Source organism: Pelobates fuscus, chromosome 6, assembly GCF_036172605.1.
Source record: "Pelobates fuscus isolate aPelFus1 chromosome 6, aPelFus1.pri, whole genome shotgun sequence".
NCBI classification, from domain to species: Eukaryota; Metazoa; Chordata; class Amphibia; order Anura; family Pelobatidae; genus Pelobates; species Pelobates fuscus.
In genome coordinates, this window is record NC_086322.1 from 1,924,216 (window position 1) to 1,941,302 (window position 17,087).

Genomic DNA, 17,087 nt, shown 5'->3' on the forward strand with positions numbered 1-17,087 from the left:
TCTGTCAGTCTCTCTCTCTCTCAGTCAGTCTCTCTTTCTCTGTCAGTCTCTCTCTCTCTCTCTCTCAGTCAGTCACTCTCTCTCTCAGTCACTCTCTTTCTCAGTCACTCTCTCTCAGTCAGTCTCTCTTTCTCTGTCAGTCTCTCTCTCTCTCAGTCAGTCTCTCTTTCTCTGTCAGTCTCTCTCTCTCTCTCAGTCAGTCTCTCAGTCAGTCAGTCTCTCTCAGTCTCTCTCTCAGTCAGTCAGTCTCTCTCAGTCAGTCTCTCTTTCTCTGTCAGTCTCTCTCTCTCTCAGTCAGTCAGTCAGTCTCTCTCTCTCTCTCTCTCTCTCTCTCTCTGTCAATCTCTGTGGCCACGCCCCACTGTGGGCGGAAGTAATTATAGGACAAAGTTCATCTGCCAGCAACTGCACTTCCGGGATCCAGAGACAGCTGAGAGACATCCTTCTACTGTGAGAGACATCCTTCTACTGTGAGAGACATCCTTCTACTGAGAGAGACAGCTCTGTACTGTGAGAGACATCCTACTGAGTGAGACAGCTCTGTACTGTGAGAGACATCCTTCTACTGTGAGAGACATCCTTCTACTGTGAGAGACATCCTTCTACTGTGAGAGACATCCTTCTACTGAGAGAGACAGCTCTGTACTGTGAGAGACATCCTACTGAGTGAGACAGCTCTGTACTGTGAGAGACATCCTTCTACTGTGAGAGACATCCTTCTACTGTGAGAGACATCCTTCTACTGAGAGAGACAGCTCTGTACTGTGAGAGACATCCTACTGAGTGAGACAGCTCTGTACTGTGAGAGACATCCTTCTACTGAGTGAGACAGCTCTGTACTGTGAGAGACATCCTACTGAGTGAGACAGCTCTGTACTGTGAGAGACATCCTTATACTGAGAGAGACAGCTCTGTACTGTGAGAGACATCCTTATACTGAGTGAGACAGCTCTGTACTGTGAGAGACATCCTACTGAGTGAGACATCTTTGTACTGTGAGAGACATCCTTCTACTGTGAGAGACATCCTTCTACTGAGTGAGACAGCTCTGTACTGTGAGAGACATCCTACTACTGAGTGAGACAGCTCTGTACTGTGAGAGACATCCTTCTACTGTGAGAGACATCCTTCTACTGTGAGAGACATCCTTCTACTGTGAGAGACATCCTTATACTGAGTGAGACAGCTCTGTACTGTGAGAGACATCCTACTGAGTGAGACAGCTCTGTACTGTGAGAGACATCCTTATACTGAGTGAGACAGCACTGTACTGTGAGAAACATCCTACTGAGTGAGACAGCTCTGTACTGTGAGAAACATCCTTATACTGAGTGAGACAGCTCTGTACTGTGAGATACATCCTTATACTGAGAGAGACAGCTCTGTACTGTGAGAGACATCCTACTGAGTGAGACAGCTCTGTACTGTGAGAAACATCCTTATACTGAGTGAGACAGCTCTGTACTGTGAGAGACATCCTTATACTGAGAGAGACAGCTCTGTACTGTGAGAGACATCCTTATACTGAGAGAGACAGCTCTGTACTGTGAGAGACATCCTTATACTGAGAGAGACATCCTTATACTGAGAGAGACAGCTCTGTACTGTGAGAGACATCCTTCTACTGTGAGAGACATCCTACTGAGTGAGACAGCTCTGTACTGTGAGAGACATCCTTCTACTGAGTGAGACCGCTCTGTACTGTGAGAGACATCCTTCTACTGAGTGAGACAGCTCTGTACTGTGAGAGACATCCTTCTACTGTGAGAGACATCCTACTGAGTGAGACAGCTCTGTACTGTGAGAGACATCCTTCTACTGAGTGAGACCGCTCTGTACTGTGAGAGACATCCTTCTACTGAGTGAGACAGCTCTGTACTGTGAGAGACATCCTACTGAGTGAGACAGCTCTGTACTGTGAGAGACATCATTATACTGAGTGAGACAGCTCTGTACTGTGAGAGACATCCTACTGAGTGAGACAGCTCTGTACTGTGAGAGACATCCTACTGAGTGAGACAGCTCTGTACTGTGAGAGACATCCTTCTACTGAGTGAGACAGCTCTGTACTGTGAGAGACATCCTACTGAGTGAGACAGCTCTGTACTGTGAGAGACATCCTTCTACTGAGTGAGACAGCTCTGTACTGTGAGAGACATCCTTATACTGAGAGAGACAGCTCTGTACTGTGAGAGACATCCTTCTACTGAGTGAGACAGCTCTGTACTGTGAGAGACATCCTACTGAGTGAGACAGCTCTGTACTGTGAGAGACATCCTTATACTGAGTGAGACAGCTCTGTACTGTGAGAGACATCCTTATACTGAGTGAGACAGCTCTGTACTGTGAGAGACATCCTTATACTGAGAGAGACAGCTCTGTACTGTGAGAGACATCCTTATACTGAGAGAGACAGCTCTGTACTGTGAGAGACATCCTTATACTGTGAGAGACATCCTACTGAGTGAGACAGCTCTGTACTGTGAGAGACATCCTTCTACTGAGTGAGACAGCTCTGTACTGTGAGAGACATCCTTATACTGAGTGAGACAGCTCTGTACTGTGAGAGACATCCTTATACTGAGTGAGACAGCTCTGTACTGTGAGAGACATCCTACTGAGTGAGACAGCTCTGTACTGTGAGAGACATCCTTATACTGAGTGAGACAGCTCTGTACTGTGAGAGACATCCTTATACTGAGTGAGACAGCACTGTACTGTGAGAGACATCCTACTGAGTGAGACAGCTCTGTACTGTGAGAGACATCCTTATACTGAGTGAGACAGCACTGTACTGTGAGAGACATCCTTATACTGAGTGAGACAGCACTGTACTGTGAGAGACATCCTACTGAGTGAGACAGCTCTGTACTGTGAGAGACATCCTTATACTGAGAGTACTCTATACTGTGAGAGACATCCTTATACTGAGAGAGATAGCTCTGTACTGTGAGAGGCATCCTTGTACTGAGAGCGACAGCTTTATACTGCACGTGACTGCTTTATAATGAGAGGGACTGCTCTATACTGCACGTGATACATATAACACATAGAAGAACCCCTACAACTATTATATCCCCAGATAACCTGGATCTGAGCACTCAACATATCCAAATAGCGCTCAGATTCCACAAACACAACCGAATTGCCACCGGTCATCTTTGGGAGTTCCAAACAGAATCAAAAGTAGGACGGTTCCCCTGGCTCATAGGTAGCGATTGTTCGCCTTGTTCTTGCTAACAATCCTACCGAACAGAGCTCTCCTGGTGTTTCGATAATAGAAATAGGCGTTCGTATCAAATCACATGTGTTCGCGGGGTCGAGTGTCTGCTTTAGAGTTTCAGACACTCGATGACCAAGTACCGCTGCCTGCTTTCAGGAGACAAGATGGCCGCCGTTTTCCAGCGCACGTGTTCAGTTATACGAACAGCAGCTACACAGAAAGAGCACTTAACTTTGTGGTTTTCTTTGCAGTTAAATGAGCCAGTGGGATGGTCTGTGTTCAGTAGATCAATCTACCGAACGAATGGAAAATAACTGGGACAAGGGAAATTACAGGGGTTTGTCACAAGCACTCAGTAGTGTATGTGGTTGGGTTAAAGAGTGTTTAGAGACAGACTGGGAGAGACTGCTGGGACTGTTTTAGACTGGGCATTATTTAAGTTTTTTTTTATCCTTTCTGTCATAGACAGCTGGGGTTTGTCTCACACTCATGGAAAGATCCAGTTTTGCATATTGAGATGAGCAGAGCGCGTGGGAGCGCCAATGGTCCTCTCCGAGCTTTGATGGATCACTGGAGATCGTGAAGGTAACTGAATATCCGTTAACCATATAAACTAATGCCAGCCTCCCTCCTCCCTGCACTGATACTGGCCAGCCTCCCTCCTCCCTGCCCTGACACCGGCCAGGCTCCCTCCTGCCTGCCCTGACACCGGCCAGGCTCCCTCCTGCCTGCCCTGACACCGGCCAGGCTCCCTCCTGCCTGCCCTGACACCGGCCAGGCTCCCTCCTGCCTGCCCTGACACCGGCCAGGCTCCCTCCTGCCTGCCCTGACACCGGCCAGGCTCCCTCCTGCCTGCCCTGACACCGGCCAGGCTCCCTCCTGCCTGCCCTGACACCGGCCAGGCTCCCTCCTGCCTGCCCTGACACCGGCCAGGCTCCCTCCTGCCTGCCCTGACACCGGCCAGGCTCCCTCCTGCCTGCCCTGACACCGGCCAGGCTCCCTCCTGCCTGCCCCGACACCGGCCAGGCTCCCTCCTGCCTGCCCCGACACCGGCCAGGCTCCCTCCTGCCTGCCCCGACACCGGCCAGGCTCCCTCCTGCCTGCCCCGACACCGGCCAGGCTCCCTCCTGCCTGCCCCGACACCGGCCAGCCTCCCTCCTGCCTGCCCCGACACCGGCCAGGCTCCCTCCTGCCTGCCCCGACACCGGCCAGCCTCCCTCCTGCCTGCCCCGACACCGGCCAGCCTCCCTCCTGCCTGCCCCGACACCGGCCAGCCTCCCTCCTGCCTGCCCCGACACCGGCCAGCCTCCCTCCTGCCTGCCCCGACACCGGCCAGCCTCCCTCCTGCCTGCCCCGACACCTGCCATCCTCCCTCCTGCCTGCCCCGACACCTGCCAGCCTCCCTCCTGCCTGCCCCGACACCGGCCAGCCTCCCTCCTGCCTGCCCCGACACCGGCCAGCCTCCCTCCTGCCTGCCCCGACACCGGCCAGCCTCCCTCCTGCCTGCCCCGACACCGGCCAGCCTCCCTCCTGCCTGCCCCGACACCGGCCAGCCTCCCTCCTGCCTGCCCCGACACCGGCCAGCCTCCCTCCTGCCTGCCCCGACACCGGCCAGCCTCCCTCCTGCCTGCCCCGACACCGGCCAGCCTCCCTCCTGCCTGCCCCGACACCGGCCAGCCTCCCTCCTGCCTGCCCCGACACCGGCCAGCCTCCCTCCTGCCTGCCCCGACACCGGCCAGCCTCCCTCCTGCCTGCCCCGACACCGGCCAGCCTCCCTCCTGCCTGCCCCGACACCGGCCAGCCTCCCTCCTGCCTGCCCCGACACCGGCCAGCCTCCCTCCTGCCTGCCCCGACACCGGCCAGCCTCCCTCCTGCCTGCCCCGACACCGGCCAGCCTCCCTCCTGCCTGCCCCGACACCGGCCAGCCTCCCTCCTGCCTGCCCCGACACCGGCCAGCCTCCCTCCTGCCTGCCCCGACACCGGCCAGCCTCCCTCCTGCCTGCCCCGACACCGGCCAGCCTCCCTCCTGCCTGCCCCGACACCGGCCAGCCTCCCTCCTGCCTGCCCCGACACCGGCCAGCCTCCCTCCTGCCTGCCCCGACACCGGCCAGCCTCCCTCCTGCCTGCCCCGACACCGGCCAGCCTCCCTCCTGCCTGCCCCGACACCGGCCAGCCTCCCTCCTGCCTGCCCCGACACCGGCCAGCCTCCCTCCTGCCTGCCCCGACACCGGCCAGCCTCCCTCCTGCCTGCCCCGACACCGGCCAGCCTCCCTCCTGCCTGCCCCGACACCGGCCAGCCTCCCTCCTGCCTGCCCCGACACCGGCCAGCCTCCCTCCTGCCTGCACTGACACCGGCCAGCCTCCATCTTCCCTGCACTGACACCGGCCAGCCTCCATCTTCCCTGCACTGACACCGGCCAGCCTCCATCTTCCCTGCACTGACACAGGCCAGCCTCCATCTTCCCTGCACTGGCTCCGGCCAGCCTCCATCTTCCCTGCACTGGCTCCGGCCAGGCTTCCTCCTCCCTGCACTGGCTCCGGCCAGGCTTCCTCCTCCCTGCACTGGCTCCGGCCAGGCTTCCTCCTCCCTGCACTGGCTCCGGCCAGGCTTCCTCCTCCCTGCACTGGCTCCGGCCAGGCTTCCTCCTCCCTGCACTGGCTCCGGCCAGGCTCACTCCTCCCTGCACTGGCTCCGGCCAGGCTCCCTCCTCCCCCCACTTGCACCGGCCTGGCTCCCTCCACCCTGCACTGACACCGGCCAGGCTCCCTCCTCCCTGCACTGACACCGGCCAGGCTCCCTCTTCCCTGCACTGACACCGGCCAGGCTCCCTCCTCCCTGCACTGACACCGGCCAGGCTCCCTCCTCCCTGCACTGACACCGGCCAGGCTCCCTCCTCCCTGCACTGACACCGGCCAGGCTCCCTCCTCCCTGCACTGACACCGGCCAGCCTCCATCTTCTCTGTACTGACATATAGAATTTATTTACATCCTTTGTCACTACAACTCGCCCTTCACTGGTCTCACACGCTCAGATCTGCCCTTACTTTCAGAAATGGATGAGTCAGACAGAATAATACTTATTCTCCCATAACTCACAGCTCTGTCTCTACATTGTCTCTCTATACATTCCTCAGTTACATTCAAACTTCTAGACCTCGTCTGTACATATCTTCCCTAATAAATAATGTCTGTTCTTAGTGTGTCTTAGTGACTTAGTGAGTACAGATAGTGTTACTCAAGGGTGGCACATGGTATGGGAGAACCTGGGATATTGGGAGCTCTGTACAGTGTGTCTGAGGACAGATATTGTTACTCAAAGGGTGGCACATGGTGTGGGGGAACCTGGGATATCAGGAGCTCTGTACAGTGGGTGTAATGACAGTGTTACTCGAGGGTGGCACATGGTATGGGAGAACCTGGGATATTGGGAGCTCTGTACAGTGTGTCTGAGGACAGATATTGTTACTCGAGGGTGGCACGTGGTGTGGGAGAACCTGGGATATCGGGAGCTCTGTACAGTGTGTCTGAGGACAGATATTGTTACTCGAGGGTGTCAAATTGTGTGGGAGAACCTGGGAATCGGGACATTACAGTGTCATACATGTTTGTCTAGTGAATGTCAGTGTGTTTGTGTCTCTAAGGGACGGTGGGCATGTCATGATTTTGTTTTGTTTTTTTCTCCCACAGACTTTGTGGGATCTTGTTGAACTCCATTGGATATGATGGATCCCTTGGATCGCCTACTTGATGAAGACAGTTTGGAGACAGAGCTGGAGGAAGAAGGGCAAGATGGAGATCTGGAGTTGAACCCTTTTGATGGCTTACCCTTCTCTTCTCGTTACTATCAGCTTCTATCCCAACGGCGTTCCCTGCCTGTCTGGGGAATTAAATACCAAATAATGGAGAGTCTGCAGTGCAGTAACGTTACATTGGTGTGTGGAGACCCTGGATCTGGCAAGAGTACTCAGGCATGTATACTACCAGATGGAAGGCTTTTTACCCTTTTGCTTTATTAAATGAACATACTAAGCAATCGCTACAGCAAGTGATTTATAGCAGGTATAGCTTTCCCTCACAGACATTAATCAAGAGTGAATGCTTGAAGTGAACTGGTTTATTGGAGGCCACACAGCCTTTTATGCAAAAGCCCCTGCAAGGGGTTTCCAATGCAAGAATACATGGAAATCCCTCCCATGATCCTTTGTGCCTGAGAGATAATTATCTAAGAAGCAAACATATAATTAAATTATCTCTCAGGTACCAAAAACATACAATTTACAAACATCCCAAAAGTACCCCCCAAAATCCATAGAAACCCCACAAAAGTTACATTCTCGGATAACCCCGATCTGGGGGACCAACATATCCAAAAACCACCCAGATCGGTTTAATGGTTCGGTTTTTCCATGGAAGTTAATTATTTGACTGACTGCACACATGGTCCTATGCCCATAACAGTTCCATCAAATCTGTGCAAATGGTCGGTCTCTTTCGGGAGTATAAAAGTACATAAAATACCGAACTGAATTCATAGTTAACATGTGTAGCTTGTTCACCTTGTTCGTGGGAACAATTCCACAGAACAGTGCCCTTCTAAGTTGTCTAGAACCGAACACAGGCAATGATGGAAGTCCATCGGTGTTTGGGAGTGTCTGTGTCCGATTTCCGTTCCATGAGCAAGCAACGCTGCCTTCGTTCATGCAAACAAGACGGCTGCCACCTCATGGTCGTTCATACGAATTGCGGCCACCCAGATGAACAATTGGAACACTGCGGTGGAACTAGTTACAAGGTGTCAGTTGGGCTTAACAAGCACACGGGTGGTCTCTGGTTCGTGCGGTTGTTCGGTTTCCGAACAATATAATCCTAAATCACACGAACAGGGCCTTTAAAAGTGTATTTTGGAGGGCCCATCGTCCTGGAGCAAGAGGCTGGCAAGCAGGCTCCTCCAGGAGCCCATGGTGAGGTTACGTTCGCTACAAGCGAGATAATGGCTAACACTTTACTGATTATTACCTGTTTATCACATTGTGGGAAGCGTTATAATCCTGATATATAACTGATTATTATATCACATTGGGGGAAGCTTTATAATCCTGCTATATTACTGATTATTATATCGCATTAGGGGAAGCACAATCACACAAAAAATTTATTTAGTGCGGAAGCAAAATGATAATAGTCCACAAGCAGCTTGAACATAAATACGAAGTCTCTCTGTTGCGGAACCAGCCTCGCCACCGGGCATTGGAGAAGACTGACTGCCAGCCTCCTGCCATGTGACTATGGCCCCTGGGATGTATTGCCCTTTAAGAAACTTATTTAGGCTTATTGGATTTTGAAACACTTTTTCTGCCCCTTTGAATACATGGGAAGGTGTGCCCCTCCCCTTTCCTATCTATTGTTCTCCAGCAGGGTGTTGTCCCAGGGACACTGCCAGACCAGTTGGAACTTGCTGTTTTGTGCCTCCTCTGTCTCTCATCAGCCCTTGCTATGGTTTAACCCCATGGCGATTTGACTGTGTTTGTGGGATCTGAGCGCTCTTCGGATATATTGAGCGCTCAGATCCAAGCTATCTGGGGATAGGTTGAATATGGGGGTTCTGGTCAGTATGATGGGAGTTATGTATTTTTGTGTATTTTTGCTGTTGTGAATAGAGAGATTTTCTGTACCTGGAAATAGTTGGCTTACCACACCCAGTTAAGCCAATTATCTCCAGGATAGAGGACTCTGTGGAACTGGTTTGTGCTGGAAAAGCCATGCTTCAGTGGTCACAAAGGACATTCAACCTAACTTTTGAACCACTGGACCAATGTGTATGATTTTGACATATGTTTGTATTTGGAGTATGCTGATTCATTTGAAAATGTACGTTTTATGTGAATGTGATGTATACTTTTAAAGTTATGAATATTGTGTAAAATTGTGTATTTTCCTGCCTGTGATAATTACATTAGCCCATTGTGTTCAGTAATTATATCACAGGCAGAGGGCGGATTTTGTGTGTAATTGCTGGGAGTGTCTGAGTGTATTGTACGTATTGATTGGTTGTTTTGCAAAACCCTGTGGGCAGTGCTATGTGTGCAAAATGTGCATAAAAGCAGAGTGTTTCATTAAAAAAAACTGTTCTACTTCACCCTCAATTTAGAGTGCCGTCTCTTATTGGGGAATCTGCTACAAGGGATTGCTATGCTCTGCATATTCCCTTGCTAAATCACTACTAAGCTCTTGTAAGAGCTTGTTCCTGTTTTGTGCTCTGAAGGAGTCTACGGTGGTTATGGTGTCTGCTGAAGTGCTGGAAACCCTCAGGAAGCGCTAGGAACATCCTTCAAAGGAGGTACCCAGTCGGGGTGCCAGGTGATCTGTTACACTCTGTTTTCCGATCAGAAAACTGGATAAAAACAGGGGGGTAGGTGCAGCGCTTCAGTGATGCTTGACAAGGTATATGTGGAGAGAACCAGAGAAGAAATAGTGTAGTTTTTTAAAACTGTAGTGGTGATAGGTAAGATAAAAGATGTGCACTCACACACTTTCCTGGAGCTTCAATGCAGCTCCAGTGTATGCGCCTGGGTAGCTTAATTCCCACCTATGGATCAAGTGCAGAGGTAATTCTTCGAATTATAGGTGTGGTAGGGGGATCCTCATAAAAATTAAACAAATAAAAGTTGTATATGGTGAAGTATGTAGAGCTATAAAGCAAGGGTAGGTAAAAACTATATGTCACGACTAGTAATGTGGTCCAGCACGCAGAAACTATGTAAACATATACATAAGTAAGAAAAGGAAAATAATAGGAAAGAGCGTAAACCGGTCCTTAGAATGGCCGGACTAATACGCTAGAGACAGAGAATGGTCAAAGGGAAAGCCGAGGTCAAGGAAGCCAGAAAATACTCAATACCGATAAAACAAGCCAAGTCAGGGAAACCAGAGATCAGAATAACCAGGGAAACGCCAAGGATCAGGATACCAGGAAATCAGAAACACGAGAATAGCACTTTCAGGAAACCAGGAAACTGAAACCACGACATGGCAAAGTAATGGGGAAAGCTAGGGGTTTAAATACCCCTCTCTAGGCTATGATTGGTCAGAGGGCGACCTCTGACCCCAGAACGTGCGTGTGCGTTGACGTCGTGACGTCACGCACACGTTGGTATAATTCTCGGGGGCGGGGCTAGCAATAGACGCGACCACGCGGTCGGCGCCATCTTGGATCTGGGCGCGATGCCCGGAAGAACTATGTGCGCGGTTCCCGGCTCGCCGACAAGCAGGTAAGCTCGTGTAGTCGGAGCGGTCGGGCACGACCGTGAGGCTCGGCGGGCCGGTGACCGCAACAGTATAAAATGTACACTCACACGTAATGGAGCTGTAAACCTGGCTCCTCTGATAGCGCTTGAAGTGGTATGATCCCCACTCAAGGATACAGGTGTAAATATAAATTCTTTCGTCTGTGTATATGTGGAGATAAACAAACAGAACCAAAATAGTGTACACCGTAAATAGGAGTGTAAGCAGAAGTAAATAAGTTAAACCTACTCACATGCAAAAGAGCAAGTTCCAGTTTGCTCAATCCAAAGCGCTTGGGTGGTATGATCCCCACCAGGGATATAGCTCCAAAACAATCCAACAGCAGCAAAGTAAGGTTCAATTAAAAAAGTACTTTAATAGTAAAAAAATAATAGAAGTAATACAATCTAAAATAAAATAGTGATAAAAAAAAGTTATAAACAATACACTTAACGCGTTTCTCCTTCAATAGGTTTTATCAAAAGTGTTTTACCAGTGTGTAAAACACTTTTGATAAAACCTATCCAAGGAGAAATGTGTTAAGTGTATTTTTTATAACTTTTTTTTAATCACTATTTTATTTTATTACATATTGTATTACTTTTATTATTTTTTTAACATTAAAGTACTTTTTCTAATTGGACCTAAGTTTGCTGCTGTTGTATTGTTTGGAGCTATATCCCTGGTGGGGATCATACCACCCAAGCGCTTTGGATTGAGCAAACAGGAACTTGCTCTTTGGCATGTGAGTAGGTTTAATTTATTTATTTATTTTTACACTCCTTTTTATGGTGTACACTATGTTGCTGAGTACATCCGTTTAGAATCTCCCGAAATCCAAGTGTAGCAGACGGTGTAGTAAATTATAGCTCCCAATCCCCCAAACATGAGCCAAGATTTCATGAAGGGGTAAAACGATCTGTTTAATGGTGGCCACAGTTTGGCCTTTTATGCAGGTCCTCCAGCAAGGGATACTCCCACATTGACTTTGTGGAGGACTGGAACACAATTTACAGTAACCAATCAAAGTTCAATACAATGTGAAACACTTCCACAGAAACGGTAAAATCCCTCCTCTCTATCCTGGAGATAATTGGGTTAAGTGGCGGTAGTAAACTTAATTATCTCAAGGTACAACAAATATTTCCAATTTATAACTAACAAAACACATTAAAATACATAACTCATATTTTGCATAACTGAACCCAAACATTCAACATATCCCCAGATAGCTTGGATCTGAGCGCCTAATATATCCGAGCAGCGCTCAGATCTCGTGAACACAGTCGAATTGCCATGGAGTTTTCACCAACCGTTCATCAAAAATCTGTCCAGCATTAGTTCCATGGCTTTTAGCTATCAGGGTTGGTCTAGTTTTGAATGTACCGAACGACGTGGCGTTCGTATAAACTGAAATGAAGAGATTGAAGTTTGGAGGTCCGTTTGACAATTTAAGATGGCCGCCGCCATGTGTTCATTCATATGAACGGCGACCACCCAGCCATTCGCCAATTTGTTGCAGCTGACCACAGCTTCTGGGAGGTTAATAGGCTGCACACTCACATTGCGTGTTGTCTGGCTGTTCGTTTGTTTGGTACAATAAAAGGGAATAAATAGGGCAGAAATGCGCGAACGGCATACGAACAAAGAGCACTGATAGCCCCAAAACAGGGAGTTTGTCACATCCACATATACACGGATGGAAGAATTTTTATTTACACCTGTATTCTTGAGTGGGGATCATACCACTTCAAGCGCTATCAGATGAGCCAGGTTTTACGGCTCTATTACACGTGACTGTACAGTTTATCATTTTTACCTACCCTTGCTTCATAGCTCTACATACTTCACCATATACGATTGTTATTTGTTTATTTTTTATGAGGATACCCCCTACCACACCTATAATTCAAATAATTACCTCTGCACTTGATCCATAGGTGGGGATTATTCCGCCCAGGCGCATACACTGAAGCTGTATTGAAGCTCCAGGTAAGTGTGAGTGCACATCTTTTATCTTACCTATCACCACTACAGTTTTAAATATTACACTATTATTCCTTCTCTGGTTCTTTCCACATATACCTTGTGGGAAGCATTCAAAACCTGATACGTTACTGATTATCATATATCATTTGGTGAAGTGAGATAATCGCTGACACATTACTGATTATCATATATCATTTGGGGAAGTGAGATAATCGCTGATACGTTACTGATTATTATATATCATTGGGGGAAGTGAGATAATCACTGATATGTTACTGATTATTATATATCATTGGGGGAAGTGAGATAATCACTGATATGTTACTGATTATTATATATCATTGGGGGAAGTGAGATAATCGCTGATACGTTACTGATTATTATATATCATTGGGGGAAGTGAGATAATCACTGATATGTTACTGATTATTATATATCATTGGGGGAAGTGAGATAATCACTGATATGTTACTGATTATTATATATCATTGGGGAAGTGAGTTAATCACTGATATGTTACTGATTATTATATATCATTTGGGGAAGTGAGTTAATCGCTGATATGTTACTGATTATTATATATCATTGGAGGAAGTGAGATAATCGCTGATACGTTACTGATTATTATATATCATTGGGGAAGTGAGTTAATCGCTGATACGTTACTGATTAATATATATCATTGGAGGAAGTGAGATAATCGCTGATATGTTACTGATTATTATATATCATTGGGGAAGTGAGATAATCGCTGATACGTTACTGATTAATATATATCATTGGAGGAAGTGAGTTAATCGCTGATACGTTACTGATTATTATATATCATTGGAGGAAGTGAGAGAATCGCTGATATGTTACTGATTATTATATATCATTGGGGAAGTGAGTTAATCACTGGTATGTTACTGATTATTATATATCATTTGGGGAAGTGAGTTAATCGCTGATACGTTACTGATTATTATATATCATTGGGGAAGTGAGATAATCGCTGATACGTTACTGATTAATATATATCATTGGGGAAGTGAGTTAATCGCTGATACGTTACTGATTATTATATATCATTGGGGGAAGTGAGTTAATCGCTGATACGTTACTGATTATTATATATCATTGGGGGAAGTGAGATAATCGCTGATTTGTTACTGATTAATATATATCATTGGGGAAGTGAGATAATCGCTGATACGTTACTGATTATTATATATCATTGGGGGAAGTGAGTTAATCTCTGATACGTTACTGATTAATATATATCATTGGAGGAAGTGAGATAATCGCTGATATGTTACTGATTATTATATATCATTGGGGAAGTGAGATAATCGCTGATATGTTACTGATTATTATATATCATTGGGGAAGTGAGATAATCGCTGATACGTTACTGATTATTATATATCATTGGAGGAAGTGAGATAATCGCTGATACGTTACTGATTATTATATATCATTGGGGGAAGTGAGATAATCACTGATATGTTACTGATTATTATATATCATTGGGGGAAGTGAGATAATCGCTGATACGTTACTGATTATTATATATCATTGGGGGAAGTGAGATAATCGCTGATATGTTACTGATTATTATATATCATTGGAGGAAGTGAGAGAATCGCTGATATGTTACTGATTATTATATATCATTGGGGGAAGTGAGATAATCGCTGATATGTTACTGATTATTATATATCATTGGGGAAGTGAGTTAATCGCTGATACGTTACTGATTATTATATATCATTGGAGGAAGTGAGATAATCGCTGATACGTTACTGATTATTATATATCATTGGGGAAATGAGATAATCGCTGATACGTTACTGATTATTATATATCATTGGGGGAAGTGAGATAATCGCTGATACGTTACTGATTATTATATATCATTGGGGAAGTGAGATAATCGCTGATACGTTACTGATTATTATATATCATTGGGGAAGTGAGATAATCACTGATATGTTACTGATTATTATATATCATTGGGGAAGTGAGATAATCGCTGATACGTTACTGATTAATATATATCATTGGAGGAAGTGAGTTAATCGCTGATACGTTACTGATTATTATATATCATTGGAGGAAGTGAGTTAATCGCTGATACGTTACTGATTAATATATATCATTGGAGGAAGTGAGATAATCGCTGATATGTTACTGATTATTATATATCATTGGGGGAAGTGAGATAATCACTGATACGTTACTGATTATTATATATCATTGGGGGAAGTGAGATAATCGCTGATATGTTACTGATTATTATATATCATTGGGGAAGTGAGTTAATCGCTGATATGTTACTGATTATTATATATCATTGGGGAAGTGAGTTAATCGATGATATGTTACTGATTATTATATATCATTGGGGAAGTGAGTTAATCACTGGTGTAACGGATCCTTACAAGTCCCTAGTAACTTTGAAACAAACAAGGGAATTACAGTTTAAACTTCCATTCATTCCATTGTCTCCTGTTCGCATGGTTCCGTACGAATTCTGTGTGTAAAATATAGGTGGCCGCCATTTCGGGACTTTTACACGTGTTCGCGGCCATCTTGTGCACGAACAGCGGTGTTTGCCTGTAACCGCATGGAACTGAAAACGGATACACAAACAGGCGAACACCGCTGAGTCCTCCAGACCTCCGTAAATTCGTATGGAAACTACCGAACGTCCCACCATTCGGTAGTTCTACTTCACCATCTATGGGGATTTCAGCGACCCCCGAGATTCGTATGGATGACCAGGTTTTCGGGTCTTTTTACCGTGCGAACGGAGACCGACCGCAAGGCCAAAACTCATGGAACTAATTTCGGCTAGTTGGTCTGTGCGGTCGGTCAAAACTTTGGAACACCGTATCTCCCGAACTATACATCCGAATGGGCTGATTTTTGGATATATTGGTCCCCTGAAGGAGAGCTATCCAGCGATACCGGATTTAAAGCTGTACCCCCTGTTTTTGGGGTACATCCAGAACTTGTGTCAAAATGTGGACATTTTAATTGTGTTATGTAGTTATCTGAGGGGAGGAGACGTGGGGGTGTTACCATATGTATTATTGGTTGTTTTCATCCTCCCCCTGGGAGTGTCCTGTATGTATCCGTTCCTAATAAAAAGCAGGCTGGATGTTCCAGTCCTCAGTTCATCTTGACCCTTCAAAACGTAGCCTCGTCTCGTTCTTGGAAGGGGATTATTTGGGAAGATTACTCTGTTCCTGTTTGCAGCTGAACCTGATTCTCTCTGGATATCGTGGATGGGATTATACCAGCTTGACTTCTCCACAGCAGCTTGCAGGGAAAAGGACGTCTCCAGCGGCAGATACCCTCTCAATAGCTGGGTAGCCGTTACATTGGTGGCAAGCGGCGGGACTCCAAAGAACAAGCACTGAATGGAGTCACAGTATGCCAAGCTGAAAAGACCCACACTAAAGGATTTATTGGAGAATCGTGGTAGGAGTGCCAGCAACAGACCACGGAGGGAGCTGATAGCTGACCTGCTGGAGCTGGACGGGATGGATAGGTCCATGGAGGTAACTGAACCCATGGCACCCATCAGTGAGGACGATGTGATTACGGCAATTGTACAGCGGAGATTAGCGTTGTATTCAGTCACGTCTACAGAACTAATAACCCAACTGCTCCGGGAAACAAGGGAAGAGATCCAAACCAAGAGGGTACAAGAAATGGAACTGGTAAGAGCCAGACAGCTCACTACACAGACAGTTCCTACCCCGCTACCCACTACTACGGTAAAGAAAATTCCCTTCACTGCATTTAAAACCTTTGTAGAAAATGAAGAGGAAATTGATGGGTATTTGGCTGACTTTGAAAGGCAGTGCTCTCTTCATCAAATACCACCAGAGCAATGGGTCACTATTCTGGCTGGGAAGCTATCAGGAAAAGCAAATGAGGCTTTTCGAGCACTGACTGCAGAGGAGATTGCACAGTACCAAAAAGTAAAAGAGGCACTACTCCGCCGGTACGCTGTAACCCCAGAGACATACCGTCGCCGCTTCCGGGAGTCCAAAAAGAAAGCTGTGGACTCCCACATGGAATGGGCTAATAGGTTACAGCGAGTGGCATCACACTGGATGCAAGGCTGCAACGCTAGCACGGGAGAGGAAGTATTACAACTGTTTTTATTGGAACACTTCTTCCAAGGTGTATCTGCTGACTTGCAGGATTGGGTAAGGGACAGACGCCCTAGCAATTTAAAAGAGGCAGCGCAGCTGGCAGACGAGTACGCTGAAAGCAGGAGGGTAAGCCAAAATACCCCAAGGCCAGCTATCAAAGTAGAGCAATGGCCCCCGGCTGCCTCGTCTCGACCAGAGTTCCGGGCTCCCATACCACCAGGACCAACCCGGCCTCAAGGACACAACAACTACCCCCGAGACTCGCATAGGATCATCTGTCACCGGTGCAACAACCCTGGACATGTCGCAAGGTATTGCCCGCTAGGACCAGCCGCTAATAATAATTGGAGGCGCAACTCCACAGAGAACAACCACACCCGTACCTCTGCTGCCCACTGTATAGAGGCCGAAATGGGCCCCGAGGAATGCCTGGGCATTT

At 47.3% G+C, this 17,087-nt stretch overlaps 1 protein-coding gene across 4 annotated transcripts in view; it reads left to right on the top strand.

Annotated features, from left to right (window-relative positions):
* The first annotated feature begins 381 nt into the window (after positions 1 to 381).
* DQX1 (DEAQ-box RNA dependent ATPase 1) overlaps positions 382 to 17,087 on the top strand; it is a 136,821-nt gene continuing 120,115 nt past the window's right edge. The window contains exons 1-3 of one of the 4 annotated variants that reach the window (XM_063457500.1): positions 382 to 450; positions 3,689 to 3,808; positions 6,912 to 7,192. In XM_063457500.1, coding sequence (XP_063313570.1) covers positions 6,944 to 7,192 — 249 coding nt within the window. In that variant the 5' untranslated portion in view covers positions 382 to 450; positions 3,689 to 3,808; positions 6,912 to 6,943. Of the gene's footprint in view, positions 471 to 1,133; positions 1,156 to 2,421; positions 2,446 to 3,688; positions 3,809 to 6,911; positions 7,193 to 17,087 lie in introns of those variants that run through there. The other 3 variants (XM_063457498.1, XM_063457502.1, XM_063457501.1) reach the window with 3 other exon arrangements.